The 19,470-nt window shown below is 46.0% G+C and overlaps 2 protein-coding genes across 3 annotated transcripts in view; both read right to left on the bottom strand.

Moving 5' to 3' along the window:
- Positions 1-19,470, bottom strand: part of REPS2 (RALBP1 associated Eps domain containing 2) — a 94,145-nt gene that overhangs the window by 37,323 nt on the left and 37,352 nt on the right. For both annotated transcript variants that reach the window (XM_081198112.1, XM_081198111.1), the window contains exons 10-14: positions 10,353-10,424; positions 9,345-9,414; positions 8,587-8,661; positions 6,834-6,876; positions 4,547-4,683 (exon numbers count right to left, since the gene is read on the bottom strand). In XM_081198112.1, coding sequence (XP_081054238.1) covers positions 4,547-4,683; positions 6,834-6,876; positions 8,587-8,661; positions 9,345-9,414; positions 10,353-10,424 — 397 coding nt within the window. The remainder of the gene's footprint in view (positions 1-4,546; positions 4,684-6,833; positions 6,877-8,586; positions 8,662-9,344; positions 9,415-10,352; positions 10,425-19,470) is intronic.
- LOC308588521 (uncharacterized protein) lies at positions 10,648-19,221 on the bottom strand (the record flags this gene model as incomplete). The annotated part of the gene is made up of 4 exons (XM_081196929.1): positions 10,648-10,676; positions 11,385-11,449; positions 18,002-18,949; positions 19,217-19,221. The coding sequence occupies 4 exons, from the start codon at positions 19,219-19,221 to the stop codon at positions 10,648-10,650; spliced, it is 1,047 nt and encodes a 348-aa protein (XP_081053055.1).

Below are 19,470 nucleotides of genomic sequence, written 5' to 3'. Positions count from 1 at the left end.
AAAAACCGTTCCATTCACAGTCAATGAACTTCCCCAAGAATTTCTGTCTCTGGCACCCCGTTTCCAGGTTTGAGACGGTGGAAATTTATCTTTCTTTACTCTCTCTCCTGCAGGCTTGAACAATCAAAATTCCCCCCTTTTCTCCTGCTTCCAAAAGGGGTTTTGATGGTTATAACTGAAGGAAATTTAGTCCTTTATATGAGACTTTCCAGACTTTAGCTTGCAAATTTTTGCTTCAGTCTATTTACAAAAAGCGGAAGGCGGACTTCCTGTCTAGAACCTTCCCGCTTCGGTGCCAAATTAAAATGTTTCTTAATCAAATTTTCCGTTTTACTCATGGGTAGTTGTTTAGAGTCCAATTGTCCACAGGAAAAAGTCAGCGCTCTCCGGCAACGGCTGTGCGGCTTCACTCCGTAAAAGTAGCAGTCGATTCAAAACACCGCGCCGCTCACCCCACGTCGCTTCGGATCCCCGAAAAGGGGTTTCCCTGCGAGTAGGGTGTCAGCCGAATCCCACGTTCCCAGGCTTCCTCCGCCTGGGATTTTTAAAGGGTCTCTGCCTTCGCTGCGGTGGCAAGACCCGATTTTCACGGAGCGGGTTCCTCCCGATCAGAGGAACTCTGCCATTGCCGATGGCGCTAACCACATCCTGCCAATATAATCTAAACCCCATGGCCTTCATATCAAGGTTGTGGAAAATAGATATTCAACAACAACAACCCAGAAATTGAGTCTGTTTTTTAAAATTATTATTTTTTGCATTTGGGGCTGTGAAGATCTCCAGGGGATTCCCTTAAAGGGACATGACTGCCCCTTTAAGAAGTTCCCAATGCAACTCTACAGGGCAACTCAGTCAGCACAGCCCATTATAGCCCTGAGAGGAGAAAGGCTGGCTTGCTGGAGAAGGAAAGAGAGAGCCAGAGACCCAAGTGGGGTTAATATATGAGCAGCAGTTAAAAATAAGCAGAAGATGGGTGGCAATTAAGGAGATGTGTGTGGAAGTCAAGTGTGTGGAGTGTAAGATTAACAATGACAATTGTATAATTGATGTGCTAAGATATGTAAAATACATACAGTATTTTTCTGTCTATAAGATGCCCCCATGTATAAGATGCCCCTATTTTGGGGGACTCAGGTTAAGAAAATGGGAGGAGATGTATCCATGTATAAGACACTCCCTAATTTTTGACTTTTTTTTAGGGGGGAAACCTAGTCTTATACACGGAAAAATATGGTAATTATTAGTTTTTTGCTTTTTTAAAAGAAGCTTGCATTTCCCTGTCTTGTTTTCATTGGTGGCTCACATTTGAGCATACTCCTCCATGAACCAAGAAGCATTCAATGTGTCACTCCCTCAGGGGCTCTGCTAGGAAAGGGGCTATTAGATGAATATTAAACCCCAATATCTGCATGGAAACTTCCTGCAACAACCTTGAATTCTGGTGTTTATTATTTAATCTACACTTCTAGTACGTGTAATTACAAACTCCTTAATACTTGTTTAAATCAGGTCAATTTGAAAGGACATGATCTTTGTTAAAATTCCAGTATACCAAGATTATCACTGAGGTACCCTTTCAATTTTGAATTACCCCTTCTGATTGGAAAAAAACTGGTAAGGCAAAATGTTTTGCTTCTCTTTCATCAATGCCAGTCTATAAGTAAGTTCCTGTATTCTACTGTTTAAAGTTCTGCTTTACTATTTTTTTCAAATATCCAGCTCCAAATACATAGCGTGTAACTGTGTTAAAAATTAATTACCTAGCTCCAGATTCTGAAGCAGGAGTGTACAGCTCTACTCATTTATTCAGGACTTGTACAAGTTTTTCAGAGGGGAAAGGTGCCCTTTCATCCACAGCCTGCTGTCATAAAGCAACTTGAATAGAATAGTACATTTAACATGAATAGGAATTCATGATTTACAGGTGGAACCTTTGTATGACTTTTCCCTGTAATTATAGAAGGCTAAGGAAAAACCCCAGATGCCTACTCAGTTCCTATTTCACATGCATTTGTGGGCTTTCTGAATAATACAACCCTAAATGCAGAGCTATATGACAGAAGACTACATAGCAATGTGTATAGGATCTAAATGCTCTGATTCTGCTTATATTTTACATAACCCATTTAATTTATGTGGCTTCATCACAGTTTGATGAAGACTTAAATTATACTAAGCATGCATAGCCAGCAGAAGATTGTACCAGTATCTTAAATTTAAGCAATACCTTAAGTGTTCTGTGGGTGGGCTTTGTTGGTTTTTATCCAGCCATATAAAACTTGAAAGACTAGTCTGAGTTGCCACCTTTCTTAATTTAATGTACTGATCAGACTATTAAACACAGCATGATTAAAAGGAACACAGCATAGGAAATGCAGCATGAGGCAAATTGCTGGCACACACCAGCTCTTCTGTTAAGGAATTAAGCAGCCATTTGCACAGTCTGTAGCAGAAGGAGCAGTACAAAGCTGGCCAGGTGGAAGAAGTCCTGGAACCCGAAATGTTCAGTATGCAAAGCAGAGACACAGAAGGCAGCATGATGAATTGTTGAGAGATGCTTTTTTGGGTCACTGCATCATAATGAAAACATATCACAGTGCTGCGGTCTCCACTATTACCAAAGATAGTTGGATGTGTGTGCATCTATAAAATTATATATGCAAACATATAAATACACACATCAAACCTTTTGGATCATTTAGTCCAACCCCCTGCAATGAAGGAATCTTTCACCCAACATGGGGCTCAAACCCACAACCCTGAGATTAAGAGTTGCATGCTCTACCGGCTGAGCTATCCCTTAGGCAATATTCGCATGTATGTATAAGAAGAGACACACATTTAATAAATTAATAAATAAATCTCCATCAATGGATAGTAAGCAAACAATGAAAAAGAACCCCTCCGAAACAAAAATTCGTTTCTCAGATGATTACAAATGGACAAAATCTCCATACGATGGAGGCACAGTTTTTTTCCTAGCCAAAGTCACCAGCAACTTTGCAAAATGATGGTACTGCTGAGGTGAGAGCAAGCTTAAAGACATAAATGACAGTTTTGCCAGGAATCTAAAGTGGCAGCTTTAGCTTCACCTGAAGTTTGACACTCATTTGAAAAAATGTTTAATTTAAAAAACCCAAGCAGCTGCCATGTGCTGTTTTCCAAGAGGAATATGCAAATAGCTGAGTAGTAATATATTAAACTTGGTCCATAAGCTACAGAATCTGTTTTATTTTTAACATAAAACTATCCTATTAGTTTTGAACCAAAGGAAGAGTCCCTCTTACTCATGAGCTTTAAATTGTGCTAACATGCAGTTGCATTTTCTTAAGCTATATTTGGCACTGAACAACTGTCATATATAGTATTGCAGCCTATCAATTATCTGATAAATATATGCAAAAACCTAGGGTGTATCAAACACCAGTCAGGCCATAATATTTGGCTAGCATGCTGCATATAATCCAGGAGGAGGAAATTTGACAAACTTATCTGTTTACTAGAAGTTCTCTGGAAGCACTGGACATTTCAGAGCAAGGTTATATAAAGGAATGCACTGTTCAACCAGTATACATGAAGGGCTAAGGACTGGTTCACCAATGCAAGACATGGCTTCATTTCCCATTTTTTTGTAAACTGCTTTGAGGGTTTTTACAATCAAGCAGTTTATAACTTTTATAAACTTTTATACATCCATCCCCGACAGATGACTCCTCACCTGAGAAGAATCTGTCTTAGGGTGATTTAAAGCCCACAGAAGCTCAGGAATGGCTCACAACAACAGTCAAGGAAGAACCAGGAGGGCCTTTGCGTGAGACTGGCAGGCAAACCACCCCCCAGAAAGGAAGCTCAGCTTCTGAAGCAGAGGCAGAACCACCCCTGAAATCCTGGGAATGATGGCACCTCAAGAGGCAGACCAAGACCCGCACAGTCAAGTAGAATGCTTGAGTGCAGAAGAAGACTCCTCGTAAGCTGTGACTTGGGACTCTTCCTTATGAGAAGGATTCTCTGTAGAAACTTCTAGGGGGCTGCAGATCTGCTGCTACTACCCCTGGGTCTTGTATCTGATCTTGGCCTTGGCTTACCTGCACCTTGGAATGCCCCTTGACTTGCCTCTTGCCTGAGCCCTTGTTGGAACCTCTGATTGCCTGGAATTGGACTTTGGGCTGCCTGTTGCTACTGTCTATGCCCACAACAGCCTTGGTTGTTTGGAAGATCCCCTGGGACACGGCTGGGCAGGACACATTTCCTCATGACTCCCGGAAGAAGAGTAAGTCCAGCAACTCAACTGAGTGGCACTTTCAACTCGCACTGACAGTGAGTGAAAAGGAAGTTCTATATGTGCCGACCCATTGAATATTCAAATTGTCGTCTGATGTTGCAACATCAAGAAATGAAGATGCATATGTGAAGCAGCTGTAAGTGCCTGTGCAAATAACTGGGAAATTGTTTGGCATGTAACTACTACATTTGCCTTTAAAGCCTATTACAGTAATAACAACCATTAATCAGCAGATGCCATATATAAAGGGTTGCGAAACTTTACCTTGTGTGTTTTGCTGGAACATCCTATTGAGATCTAAGGAGGATGCTCTGGAATGTGATTTCTGTGGCCTTGGTGGAGGAGTTGGTGGTTCTCCCCCCTTTTTCATCGCATCTTCTATAGATGTGCTTGAATAAGATCTTGGGTAAAAAAGACAAAATTAAAAGGGGAAAGCTACTGGGGTTTTTATGCCTACTGCAAAGGTTGTAAAAAGCAAACACTGGAAGAATGTATTCATTAAATATGACATACCCCCTGACTTTACAGCCACATGGTAGAGCCAGCTTGAGTCCACTCCACAATAATATTTAATGTGAACTGTGTGTGTCATACAGACAGAATTCTGATTCGTATTAAGCTTTATTGTGGTGTTAGTGGAAAGGATGTAATTACCTACCATGTGAAACTTCTCTACCATATGAGGATTGTAACACCTCCTTCAAACACACATAAGTCATAGTACTGTGCCAGGATGTTCTTTGGGTAGAACTAGGATAAGCACCTCATAGTTATCTGGTGACTTGGCTCCTCGCCTTTAGCTATCATCAGCAGAAATCACACTTAAATGCACTTTATTTAAGGATAATATATGGTAAACCTATATATGGATGCAAATGTGTACATAAAACATCGGAAACAGGTCATTCCAGGGATTACATACTGAAGGCTTTTGAATATGGTACAGGCAGGTGTACACAACACATGTAGTGTGTGCAATTCTTTATAGTAGGGAGTCTTATGTATAACTGACATTCTAAAAACTGTGGCTTTCAGAGGTGGGTAGTTTTTAAAAACTCCTTAGTTGTATAGATTGCATTGCGAGACCATGGCATGGAATGCTGCAGAGCTAGACTTTTTTGTTTTTAACCTAAGGGCTACATTCCCTCATGAACAAACTTCTGGGGCCTTAATCCTAGGCTGGGCCAGAGACAAAAAGTGAGGAGCAACTGTTGTGACTCTTACCTTTGTACAACAGGCCCATGCAAGGGGGTGGGGGAGCAGCTAGGTACCCTTGCCCTGGGCCTCGGAGGCCGAAGCAAAAAAAATAGGGACAGGCTGGGGGTTTTGTTTGAGTTTATTATTTATTAAATTTGTATACCGCCCTACACACAGGTCTCAGGGCAGTTCACTAGATAAAATCACAAAATATAAACACAAAATACATAATCAAAATAACAACAAAAACAATCCAATAACCCCCCCAAACACATTTTAAAAGGGCAATAAAATTATAACGTTATTCCAACAAGACTCTTGTCCCAGGCCTCTGATAAGCTCTGCACAAGCCTGATAGGCTACACTGAAGCTCTTCAAGTATCAAAGGTTTCTACACTACCTCTACCCACACACAAGTATCCTCCATTCGGGCAAATAACAGGAATCATCACAGTGAAGAACATAACAGCCTGTTGGATTAGGCCAAAGTTCTATCTACTCCAGCAAAAGGTCCTCATAGTGGTCAACCACTGCAAGCAGAACCTGAGCACAACAACGATCTCTCATCCACATGCACCTTGGGCAACTTTCCTAGCAACTGAGTGGTTGCAAATGAGGCACAGGGAAGTCTTGGGGATGTGCAGAACTCTACACATAGGTCTTTGGATCTAAGCCAATAACTGTTTTCAGTGCTGACTAGAAAATAGTTGATGTTTGTTACCGTTTCATTAAAAATGGAAACAAAACACTAAGATCATTATGAATTTTCATGAGGGTTCTTAAACAGTGCAGAGTTACACATGCTTAAACTTCTGTTTTAGGCATGCCTAAATCTGAGTTAGATTTAGGCATCATTGTGAGCCTTTACCCAACCAATTATATTTACATCTACTTTGCTCAATTCAAACCATTTCACTTCATCTAGATAAATTCCCCTACCTGCAGCTGTCTTTTTCACTGCCAAGGGATTCAGATGGATTTCCTGAACGTTTTCTAACAGGAATTTCCATTCTTTTGCTCTGCACGATTAAAAAACCCCATCTCTTGAATTTTAGTTCACTCCCCCATAATATGCGAATAGTTTATATATATTATGCGATTAAGCATACAAATGCACTAGCTATCACTTGTAGTTCTTACTTTTACCCTGCCCAGAATTGCTAACTGGTTAATGATTCATAGCAAGCAAGCCTCCATTTTTTATATAATGATGGGGTTTTTTGCTTTGCAAGGGGGGGAGGGGAAATCATCAAGTTATTTTCGCACCATAGACTGCAAACATGTAGACGGTAGCAGGCAAGAACAGGTACACACAGAAAGAAATGAATTATTCTTTGTTCTTCCCTTTGCTTACCTGGATCTTGGTCTTGCTTTAAGTGTGTTAGATTCCTGAGCAACTGTAACAAAGGATCACTTGTTAGGAATATTTTCAGGAAGTCAGATCCCCTAACTATGAATGATGCTTCAAGATGAATCACTGTAAACATCTGCTGCCTATGAACAGCACTACTGAGCACTTGAATATAAGGCATTTCACATTTAAAAAAAATTCCTTTACTGTATTCTGAGGTCTGAACAAACAGACTGCATTTGAACAATCATCTCTCAGTGTATTAAGATGAGATATGAGCAAGCTTTGTGCTCCCACATGTGAGCTAAGAAACAAGCAGGGAAGTTTTTGGTTAATCCAAACTGGAAACCTCTGGTTACTGACTTCCAAACAAGCCAAGTTACTAAGCCATGGTAAAAAGTTGGCTTGCTAACCTGACTTGTTTGGAAGTCAGTAACCTTAGGTTCCCTGGTTCAGACATAATGAGAAACTACACTCTATTTATTTAGCAAAATGTATATACCACTTACTGGACAGAAAACCTGTTTGTTTGTTTGTTTGTTTGTTTGTTTGTTTGTTTGTTTGTTTGCCACCCATCTGACTGGGTTTCCCAGCCACTCTGAATGGACAGTTTGTTTCTGGCCCAATAAAACCATCATTTATTGAACTAAGATTTTTATGTCTGCACTGGGCCATTAGCAGTATGACACATGAACCTCTCATGTTACAGCAATAAAATACAAATTGGCCTGTGCAGCTACATTCTATACATTATTACACTGCTGCACCTGTTACAAGTTTTCATTGTATAACCACATAAAATTGCAGCCATGGGAGGAGAACTCGAAGATGGTTCAATTGGCCATGACAAGCAATGATCTATTGATTGTTCGAAAAACAAAGAACATAGAAAACTTACAGAACAGGAAGATACCTAAGATATACTATTTCTTCCTGAGATACTAACTTTTATATATAGAGTGGTTTGGTTTTAACATGCAGGACCATTCAGACATATACATCTACTTTCAAGTGGTACATTTTTCTGTATGTTTATATGAACTATAAGAAGGCAGTATTATACTAAACGAAAGTGACAGTCAATAAAGTTCAGGAAGAAAAGTAGATTTTACTAAGTGGCTCTTCACTTTAGATCATGTGTAAGTTCAGGACTTTTTGCATAAGGAAGACGGGATAGTTATTAATTCATTAATGACAATCCTCTTATGTAGGAGACAGAACTTCAGCAGCAGGTGCTCAGCGACCCAATTTTGCTAGGTGCATTTTGGATTATTTCTTTTTGAAACAGTTTTTAAAATGTAATAAGATAGCTTTTACAGAGAGATCAAAATAAAGTATATCTTTTTCTAACAATGTGGGGAAAAACAAGTGCTATTAAATTCTAATGATTATGCATAAGATTGAAGTTTAAATGTAACAAGGAATAAGCTTCTTTTCATTTTTCTTCCTTCATTCACTAGACCAACAAATACACAAGTCTTACAAAAGCTTCTCTAATACTTCACACAGTGAAGAGGAAAAATATTCCAAGGTAGAGCCAATTAGTTATAATAGGCAGACAGCTATGTATGCACAAGATTCTGGTCAATACTTTATATATACTGGAAACCCTTGAAGCCATTTTCTTTATACTGCTGATAGCTAATAACCCAATAATAAATATATTTTATGCTGAAGCAAGCACCAATGTAAGTAAACTTAGAGATTCCACATTAAAACAAACCTGTTTCTGTGTTATATCGGAATTTTTCCATACCTGTTTTGACAGCCAAGTGCTGAGATGCTTTGACTTCCTTCTGTATTGTCTGGGAAGAAGCACTAACTTTCAGACCTTAGTAAAAACAAAAACCGGAATGTTACTTGTTATTAATTATTCCACATAGGAAAAAAGGTTATCCCAGTTACCACTTCTAACTCTTATTTGTCCCTATAAATGTCCTTGTCACATGCTAAGAAGAATTCAGCTCACACAGAGAGTTATCAGGGCTAAGACCAACGTTGAAGTTACATAATATGGATAAGCTTTAAGATACATTTAACTTCAATAATGTTTGTTGTTTCCTGCATAGACTTCCCAACAGTAAACTACTCTTATGAATTTTTAGTTGAGATGTAAACCTTTGGAAGCCCAGGATAAAGTATGCAGAAGTTTAGGAAAAACATTTAGTAGCTAAACGGATAAGAATAGTACATATATCATGCATAACTTTACCAGAGCTTAGCCTTAGTTCTTATAACATTACTATAATGTTGTTCCACAGATGGTTGTGTGAGAAATCAATACTGTCTGAGGCAGTTATGCAGAAGCATCAATCTTTATTACGAAATACAAGCACTGAGCTTTTTCAGTAGGTAAGAGGACGGGCCGGAGGGGGGGGGGCTCATTGACAGGAGCCACATGCCTTGCCAGAGATGCCCAGTTTCATTTCATTTTCTTAACCAAGAGGAGCTGTATAAATTATCCATTTCCAGCTGAAACCTAATTAATTAAAAGACAGCAGTTTGCTATTGTACCTTGTTTGTCATCATTAACTGTGTCCTGTGTCAGGGCAACTTTATCAGACATCTCTTCAAGTGAAGTCTCCTTATAAAAGAGAGGAAAAGTAAGCTTGTAATTTTAAAAAAGAAAAAGAAATAGAGAGGGGAAACCTGCAAATCATTTTAGAGGTTACAGGCTGACAGAAACCTGTAGGTCTGGAGAGACCTCAGGAGAAGACCTTAGAAGAAGAGTACAATCAGGACAAATTTAATTTCCTATATTATATAATCTAGTTTTGAAGCTAAACTATGTGCCACAAAGCAAGCTGGTGGGTTGAATTTGAAAGGAAGTGAAACAGCAAAGGAATTGCTTCACAAATGTGATATAAACTGCAATTCTACATACAGTTATTCAGTAGTAAGCTCCATTGTGTTCAGTGACTTATTTACAAGAAACTGTGTTCCATATTGCAGCCAAAGTCTTGTTTTCTTCTTTTACTACATCTAACACAGTACATTGCAGCAAGAGTTCTGTCCACAGTGAAAACCTGAAACTTATGCTTGTAACCCAACAATCACATGATGACTGCCTTGTAATCACAATCAGCCTGTTGGTTCATCTCATATTTCAATCATTTTTCAGGGTCATGTGAACAGGTCCTATTGTATGAGAACTGTCCAAATGCAATTTGTTAACAGGTTATAGTTCCAGCATTGTATTTGCCAGGAAATTATCTAATGAAGTAAGCTCTCTTTCTCCTACTATTCCACAGCCATCTTTTTAAAATGCACATGCAGTAATACTTTTCCAGCAAGGATACAAAAGGGTATATAAGTAAAATCAAAACTGAGGGAGGTTACTGTTTTTTCTGTTTGTTTGTTTGTTTTTGGTGTGCTATATCTTTTGTGTTTTCATTTTGTACTTTTATGCTGTAAATTACCCAGTGGATCTTTAGATGAAGGGCTGTTTATAAATTTAATAAATAAATAAATGCAATTCTACACAGCAACTAATGCAATAAATATAAAGAAATGGTCACCAACTGGGTTAGTGGAAGTTGCCTCAAAGAGAATCAATGGTTCCGAGTTGCTTGGATCTTCGCGAACAGTTTCAAGCTGGTTATTTTTAAAATTGAGGGATAAAATAAATGAGAGAGAGAAGCATAGATCAACCGCTGTAGTGTGGAAAAGCACATCAGTATAAATTCTAAGACTAGAAGCTTTCCCAAACAGTTATATAGCAGTGACAATTGAATAATTCTTGTTCAGTTTTAAAAAGAAACTTTTAACAACAAATCTATTGCTGAAGTAAGGAAACAAAAGTTTCCCAGTCTCATATTTATTGTAGCTTATAGTGAGAAATTGTTTCTAGAGTAAGAACAAATTTATGTATGGGCAGGCCATATATAGGTGGTCTAAAGAATTGAAACATGGCCTCATACTAGAATTGAAGCTCCACCCTCATACTGAAGCTCAACCAGGTTGGGCATTGCCTGTGCGAATATTGGGGGCTCACTGGCAGCTCTATATTACTGGCTGTCCAAAGTCTGGCACTGACCTCATCTTTCTGGATTTCTCCTTGTTATCTGTACTATCACTCAACCCATTCTACAGCTGATCCCAGATGTGGGGAACCTTTGGTCCTCATCTCTGGTCATCAAATATGCTTACTTTGGCTGATGGTAATTGTAGTTCAGCAACATCCGGAGCACCAAAGGTTGCCCACACTAGACACTTCTCTATAACCACTTACAGTCCATTATGCATGGAAGGTCAAGCCAAGAGCACAGAGAGTAACCTGCTAAAGGTAAACTAAGCATGGAGTGTTGATTACACTGGGCAACAATTTTTTACTTTTTGAATGTTGTCTAGATTTCTACAACTGATTTAGGGTATTTTTGCACTGCTGAATCAGGAAATGGCATCCGTTTCTCTCCATCAGGTCAGGTTTTCTGTAAACTGAATGGTGGGCATTGATAAAGGTAAGTACACGTAAATTGCATGTTGCTTCACCATTTTTAAAACTTCAGGGCTTGAACTTCTGTTTCTTGGAACTCCTGGAATGCTCAGCAGCACGGAGGTCTCTCTTCAGAGTCCAACAGCAGTCAGCCATCATGACTGCGTCCCAGCGACCCTGATACCTGGTGTCAGAGCTGCTTGAAGATCCTAGCTCACAGAGGATCACGCTAGCCAGCGATCATTAAGTAAAAGTCTTTATTGAATTGCAGTTTCCATTCTCACGCTGCTGCGCGCAACTCTACGTCTAGTAGCTAGATCGGCGAAGCTCCGTCTGAGTCTCCGCCCCTTGTGCACCAACTTAATATCCTAGCCCTGCTCCACCTTTTCCGCCTGACTGTCCTCCTCTGGGTCCCTCTACCCCCCGGGGTTTCTTCCTTCCTGGATTCTTCTGACGCTGACCCGGACCCTCCTGCCTCCTTGCGCCGGGCTTTAGGACCTGGTTCCCTTTCCGGGCTGCTTACTGCGCCGCCTTCCTCTGCATTTGAACTTGGCGCGCGCGCCCAACCTTCCACTTTCCTCTTAACCGTTTCTTCGCTCCCCGATGGAGGTGTGGCCACTCCTGACTCATGCCCTCCCTCCTGTGGTGAGCTGCCAGCGCTTGCCCCCTGGCTCCCTTCTTCTTCCCTGCTCCCTGGCGGTGACGCTGGTCCCGATTTCCAACTGCTCTCCCCTGAGTCCCCTCTGGCTCTATCTTCCTGGGGTGCCCCCCTAGACTCCCCCCTTGCCCTGGCCACTGGTGCTCCTTTCTGTGAATCCTCTGATTCACTGGAAAGACTAGGAGATCTCGGGTCGTCGTCATCACTCATCTTTTCTTCTGCCTCCTCCCCTTCGCTCTCTGTTTCCTCCCTTGGCCTTGCCTCTGCTCCTAAATCCCTGACATCCATCCCCCCCTCGAAGCCCCCCATTCCCCCCTCCCCTCCTTCCGGTGCTGGAGCTGGGTGCTGCTGTTGCAAAGGGACGAACGTCGGATATCGTTCGCTTCCCGTGGCGGGCCTCCATCTGAAGTCTCGCGGGTCTCCCTCCCTGCTCTCGTCGACGACGGTCACCTCCGCTTCCATCTCTGTGCCGCCGTGCTCGAAACCAGGGTCGTCCCCGAAAACGTCCATGTCCGTTTCTCCCTCACTTCCTCCTGGCGGCGTTGCTCGTCCTGGGCCTTCCAGCCACCTTCTGCGGAACTGCTCCTCTGGTCTATCGTCCCACCAATACGAGGGTTCTGATGCAGATCCCGAGGGTGACCCCTCCGGGGAACGGACGTCTTGTGTCGGGTCCTCTTCCGAGTCGAACCCCCGGAAAGTGCTGGCCGAAAGCGTGGGCGTGAAAAGCCAGTCGTCGAAAAAGTCTGCTGGCATAGGTCTATGTGGGAAGAGGGCATGAAACTCGTCTTTGAGTAGAGGTTCGTCCAAGGCGTAGCCCGGCACCCAGCTGTTCGCACTGGCCGGGGTGCCCTCCTTGGCGAGAAAGTATTCTACCCCCTCTTCCCCCCATCTGGAGTCCAAAATCTCCGTGACTTCGTTGATGCGCTCCTTCTGTGCCACTCCCGCGTGCCCTGTTCTGTCTCTGACCGGACTTGGCGCCGTTCCGGGTTCCTGGAACCTGTGCGGTGCCTTGTAGGGAGTGAGCACCGATCTGTGGAACACCGGATGCATTCTGGAACCCTCCGGAAGTGCCAGTCTGAAAGCTACCGGGTTGACCTGCTCTTCGACTTGGTAGGGCCCCAGTTGTTTATGCCCTAGTTTCTTCTTGGCCAACGACCTGGCCGGCACTGCGTGGGCTGCTAACCAGACCCAGTCTCCCACGTGGAGCTCTTCGCCAACCCTTCTGTGTCTGTCCGCTTGTACCTTGTATGCGTGTTTGGCCAGCTCCAGGTGGCGCCTCAGCTGATCGTGGACTTCCTGCAGCTCCGACGCGAACGCATCTGCCGTCTGCGGCTCCCCCTCCCCCATTCTTTCCAGTCCCGGGAAGGTTCTGGGGTGCCTCCCGTTGTTGGCGAAGAACGGCGTGACCCCCGTGGACACGTGCTTCGTGTTGTTGTAGGCGAACTCGGCAAGCGGCAGGTAATCCACCCACGTCGCAGGCTGTTGATTCGCATAGCATCTCAGGTACTGCTGCATGATGGCATTGACCCGCTCCGCTTGCCCGTTGGTCTGCGGGTGTCTCGCCGACGCCAGGTTGATCTTGACGTTCAGGAAGCCCATCAGCTTCTGCCAGAAATTCGAGATGAACTGCCGCCCGCGGTCGGACAGAATAGACCGTGGCAGACCGTGAACCTTGAACACGTGGTCTATGAACAGTTTGGCGGTTTGCTCCGCCGTGGCCACCTTAGCACACGGAATGAAATGGGCCATCTTGGAAAACAGGTCCACCACCACCAGCACTGCCGTCTTGCCCCTCGAGCTGGGCAGATCTGTGACAAAGTCCAGAGCCACCCTTTCCCAAGGTTCGACCGGAGTTTGCAGCGGTTCCAACAGTCCGGCCGGCGGTCTGTGCACTGGTTTGGCCCTCTGGCAGGTGTCACACCTCGCCACGTAGTCTGCGACCTCCCCTCTCATTCCAGGCCACCAGAAATCCCTGGCTACTAATTCCACCGTCTTCTCCTTGCCAAAGTGCCCGGCCGTGGGCGCGTCGTGCAGCTGCTGCAGCACCTTGGCGCGAAGGTCGTCTCCCGGCACGTAGATGGCCCCTTTACGGATGAGCAATCCATCTCGTAGCTGGAAACCGTCGGCCACAGCCTTGCCCCTTTGCACCTCTGCCATCTTTGCTTGCGCGAAGGAGTCATCCTGCAACGCTCGTCGCACCGCCTCCAGGTCCACGGTGGCCGCGGCGCACGCCCATACTGTTGGTGCGAAGATGTGCATGGCTGCCGCTGGCGTTGCGTCCTCCAGATACTGTGGCTTACGGGAGAGGGCGTCCGCCATGATGTTAGTGTCCCCCGGGACATACTCTATGCGGAAGTCGAAGTTCGCAAAAAACTCAGCCCAGCGTATCTGCCTCTGGTTTAGGAACTGTGCCGTGCGCCAGTGCTCCAGATTCTTGTGGTCCGTGCAAACCTGCACCGTGTGCTTGGCGCCGATCAGGAAGTGCCGCCACGCTTTGAACGCTGCATGAATGGCCAGCAACTCCCTGTCCCAGATGGTGTAGTTCTGCTCGGACTTGCTGAGCTTCCTGGAGTAAAACGCTCCCGGTCGCCACACCCCCTGCTGGTCCTTTTGCAGCAGGACCGCCCCCACGGCTCTGTCCGAGGCGTCTGTCTCCACCCTCATCGGCCTGCTGGGGTTGACGTGAAGCAGCTGCTCTTCCGACGCGAAGAGACGCTTGAGTGCCTGAAAGGACTGTTCCGCCTCCTCCGTCCAAACGAACTTCTTTTTCTTGGAGCTAAGCGTGTCTGTGATGGCCGCTGTCTGCATAGCGAAGCCCTTGATAAACTTGCGATAGAAGTTCGCAAAGCCGACAAACCTTTGGACCTCTTTCCGGTTGCGTGGGCTCTTCCAGTCCAATACCGCTCGAACCTTGGCGCTGTCCATGGCGAGCCCCTTGTCAGACAACTTGTAGCCCAGAAAATCCACCTCCGTCACGTCGAATTGGCACTTCTCCAGCTTGGCGTAGAGCCTATGTTGCTTTAGTCTGGTCAGCACTTCCTTGACGTGCCTGTCATGCTCCTGCTGCGATTCCGAAAAGATCAGGATGTCATCTAAGAAACAGACGCACGTCTTGTAGAGAAGTCCCGCCAACACGTGATGCATGAAAGCTTGAAAAATGTGGGAGCCATTTTGCAGTCCAAAAGGCATAACTCTGTATTCGTAGGTACCCAGTGGCGTGAACATGGCCGTCTTCCACTCATCCCCCTCCCGCATGCGAATGAGGTTGTACGCCCCTCGCAGGTCTAATTTGGTGAACACTTTTCCCTTCCGCACCTTCGCCAGGAGGTCGTCGATTCGGGGCATGGGGAAGTCCGACGGCTTGGTCACACTGTTTAAAATGCGATAGTCCACGACCAGTCTTTTTTGGGGCGTGTCTCGCTTTTTAACAAAGAATACAGGACTGCCCCCCGCTGCCTTGGACTCTCGGATGAAACCGCGCTCCAAATTATGATCGATGAACTCTTTGAGTTCCTGCAGCTCGTCCTCCGACATGGAATACAGTTTCCCTTTAGGCAGCGCCGCCCCCGGCAGCAGGTCAATTTTGCAGTCATATGGTCTGTGAGGGGGTAGCCTGTCCGCCTCCTTCTCGCAGAAAACTTCCAAAAATTCTGCGTACTTGTGGGGAATCGCTTGCAGCGTGCCTAGCAGCAGCTGTGACTCCTCTTCCTCTCCTTCCTGCCGGTGCACGATGCAGTGTTCAGCACAAAAGGAAGAGCCGAAGACCAGCTGCCTCTGGTACCAAGCCAGCGTTGGGCTGTGCTTGTCCAGCCAACTCATTCCCAATACAATGGGCGTATCCGATAGTTGAGTGACATTGAAGCTGATGATTTCTTTGTGATTCCCAAGTCGCATCGCCATTGGCGGCGTCTGCTTCACCACTTGCCCCCCTAGCAACTCCCTGCCATCCACCGTGACAACCTGCAGGGGCAGTGTGGCCGGCAGCAACTGTATAGCGTGCTTGTCGACAAAGTCCTGCCCTATAAAGTCCGCGTTGCTGCCCGAGTCCACTGTGATGGGCACGTCCATGGTGATTCTATTGGGCAGCTGGAGAGATGCGGTGAGCCTCACCACTGGTTTGGGCGGGAGGGGGTTCACGGGCTGTAAAATCTCTGGGGACTGCGGCACTAACACGTCTGGCTGGGCCCCAGGGCCTCTTCCTCCAGCCAGACTGCTTCGTTTCCCTGCTGTGTTCCTCCTTGCTGCGTTGCTGCAGTCACCATTGCCGAGGCTGCAGTGAGCTTGTGGAGCCTCTGGGGACACTCTTTCGCCATATGCCCTGGCTCCTCACAGACGTAACACTTCCTGTTCCCTCTAGGAGGCTTCGCTTTCACTGCTGCCGGTGCTAGGGCTCTGGTTGCTGACTGAGCCCTTGCACCTCCAACCTCCATAGGTTCGGCTCCTCCTCCTGGTGGAGGCGTGGATTGCGCCCGCGCTGCGTCTCTGGGAAGGAAGGAGGGGCCCCTGGCTGGTTCGCGCCCTCCACGCCCTTCGTCCCTGCTCCACGGGCGTTCTTCCAGCCTCACCCCCACTGCCAGTGCCCTCTGAACGACCTCCTGGGTGGTCCGGGGTCTCTCCCCCCTCGCGATCTCATCTTTAATCGAGCTGTGCAACCCCTCCCAAAAGAGGTCTTTCACAGGGGCCGAATCTCTGTCCCATTCCAGGGCACTGACCAAGGCGAAAAAGCGGGCATGGTACTGCCTGACGCTGGCCCTCCCTTGTCTTAGCCCATGCACCTCCTTCCGGGCAAGATCCACGTCAATGCTTGATAAAAAACACCCATCCATCGCTTTAATAAAGGCATCTGCATTCTGGAGCGCCGGATCCTTATCTCTCCATAAATTGCGTAGCCATGCTTTAGCATCCCCATGCAAATGAGACATGATGAATCCCACTCTCTCTTGCTCATCTCTAAAGTCTTTATGCAGCAGTTGCAGTGCGCACAGTACGTCTGCTCTAAAGTTGGGATACTGTTGCAGGTTCCCATCGAAGTGAGAGACCAGCCCGCCTGTGCGTCTCGCCAACCCAATTCCCTCCTGCCGGGGTGTCTGCTTTGTCAGCACATCTAACCTGACCTGGAGATCCCTGCAGGCGGCAGCTGCCTCCTCCTCTCTCTTCCTGGATGCGAGAGCCTCGGCATTCAGTTGTGCCACTGCTTTTCTAAGTTCCTCTATCTGCTGCTCCGCCGTCATGTCGTCTGCCGTTCGTGAGCTCGCTAGTGGGCACCTGCTTCTCTCCCCTCCTCGAGGTTGTAGATGCCCACAATTGAGTGAGACGGAGCTTACTGTCAGAGCTGCTTGAAGATCCTAGCTCACAGAGGATCACGCTAGCCAGCGATCATTAAGTAAAAGTCTTTATTGAATTGCAGTTTCCATTCTCACGCTGCTGCGCGCAACTCTACGTCTAGTAGCTAGATCGGCGAAGCTCCGTCTGAGTCTCCGCCCCTTGTGCACCAACTTAATATCCTAGCCCTGCTCCACCTTTTCCGCCTGACTGTCCTCCTCTGGGTCCCTCTACCCCCCGGGGTTTCTTCCTTCCTGGATTCTTCTGACGCTGACCCGGACCCTCCTGCCTCCTTGCGCCGGGCTTTAGGACCTGGTTCCCTTTCCGGGCTGCTTACTGCGCCGCCTTCCTCTGCATTTGAACTTGGCGCGCGCGCCCAACCTTCCACTTTCCTCTTAACCGTTTCTTCGCTCCCCGATGGAGGTGTGGCCACTCCTGACTCATGCCCTCCCTCCTGTGGTGAGCTGCCAGCGCTTGCCCCCTGGCTCCCTTCTTCTTCCCTGCTCCCTGGCGGTGACGCTGGTCCCGATTTCCAACTGCTCTCCCCTGAGTCCCCTCTGGCTCTATCTTCCTGGGGTGCCCCCCTAGACTCCCCCCTTGCCCTGGCCACTGGTGCTCCTTTCTGTGAATCCTCTGATTCACTGGAAAGACTAGGAGATCTCGGGTCGTCGTCATCACTCATCTTTTCTTCTGCCTCCTCCCCTTCGCTCTCTGTTTCCTCCCTTGGCCTTGCCTCTGCTCCTAAATCCCTGACACCTGGTCTCCATCTTTTTCATGTCCTGATGGAATCTCTCCCCCTGCTCGTCACTCATTGAACCCAGGTTCTCAGGAAACCGGTCCATATGTGAAAATAGGTAGTGCATCTTGACGCTCATGTTGCAGCCCAGGTTTCTGAAAGCAGTCAGCATGTTGTTGACAAGTTCTGCGTAGTTTCTGGCCTTATTGTTGCCAAGAAAGTTCTTCACTACCAGAACAAATGCCTTCCACGCTTCCAGTTCCACTTTGTTCATTGAGTTTCCGAACTCTGGATCTCTGATGAGCTGACGGATCTGAGGACCGTCAAAGATGCCAGCTTTCAACTTCTCCATGGTCAATCCTGGAAAAGCCTGGCACAAGTAAATGAAGCAGTCACCATCCTTGTCCAGAGCCTTGGTGAACTGCTTGATTAAGCCGAGCTTGATGTGCAGCGGTGGAAAGAGTATTCTGTCTCTGTCCACCAGAGGATCGTTGATGACGTTCCTTTCTTTGCAAGGCACCAATTCCTCCCGCACAGGCCAGTCCTTCTTCGTGTAATGCTGAGCACGGTCCCTACTATCCCACATGCACAGAAAACATGGGTACTTGGTGAAGCCAGACTGCTGTCCCAACAAAAAGTTCACCATTTTCAGGTCAACACAAATAAACCACTTATGCTGATCATAACCAATTTTCTCCAGCACATACTTCACCGCTTCATAGTTCCCCTTCAGTGTACTCGAGTGAGCCAGGGGTATAGAGGCAAACTGGTTGCCGTTGTGTAGCAGAACACATTTCAGTGATCGCTTGCTGCTGTCAATGAACAGTCTCCAATCTTTGGGTTCGTACTGTGGCACTCCAAGCTTGAGCAGAAGCTGCGCAATATCTGCACAGTACACCAAGTCCCTCTCTTCCGAGAAAAAACGGAGGTACTCTTGATGCCTTCTGCGGAAGAAGCTGATGCGAGCACTGTCAGAGAGGAGGTTTTTTTCCTTCAATCTGGATGCCAACAGTTCAGCAGAGTCCTTTGACAAGCTGAGGTCGCGAACTAGATCATTCAACTCCTTTTGGGAAAATGGATGTGGAGCATCATCTTCAAGAACCACTTCTTCTTCTTCATGTCCTTCAACACTGGAGGCATCTTCGTCACTAATGTCAGGAAGTTCTCCGAAGATAGGCACTGGAATTTCATCACAATGAGCTACAGGACAACGTGCTGATTGAAGATCAGGATACTTCATGGGGCGACTGCCCCATTAACTTAGTTTTGATCCCCCAACTTTATGCTTTGCTGGACCAATTTATGGAAGATTTCGAGGTTTTATGACTTCAAACTGATCCCTTTTTGACATAATCACCCAGAACTATCGGACCTGAATACTTATTGTCATTAAAATAATCATTTCCAATCAAAACAATTATTTGACAAGGCATTTTACCCCCACCATCTTCTTCTAAAATGCTCTACACAAGCGTACATGTGAACAAAA

Source organism: Podarcis bocagei (genome assembly GCF_964188305.1).
Source record: "Podarcis bocagei genome assembly, chromosome: 6".
NCBI classification, from domain to species: domain Eukaryota; kingdom Metazoa; phylum Chordata; class Lepidosauria; order Squamata; family Lacertidae; genus Podarcis; species Podarcis bocagei.
Note: the sequence above shows the minus strand (reverse complement) of the source record. Positions and strands in the feature narration are given on the sequence as shown.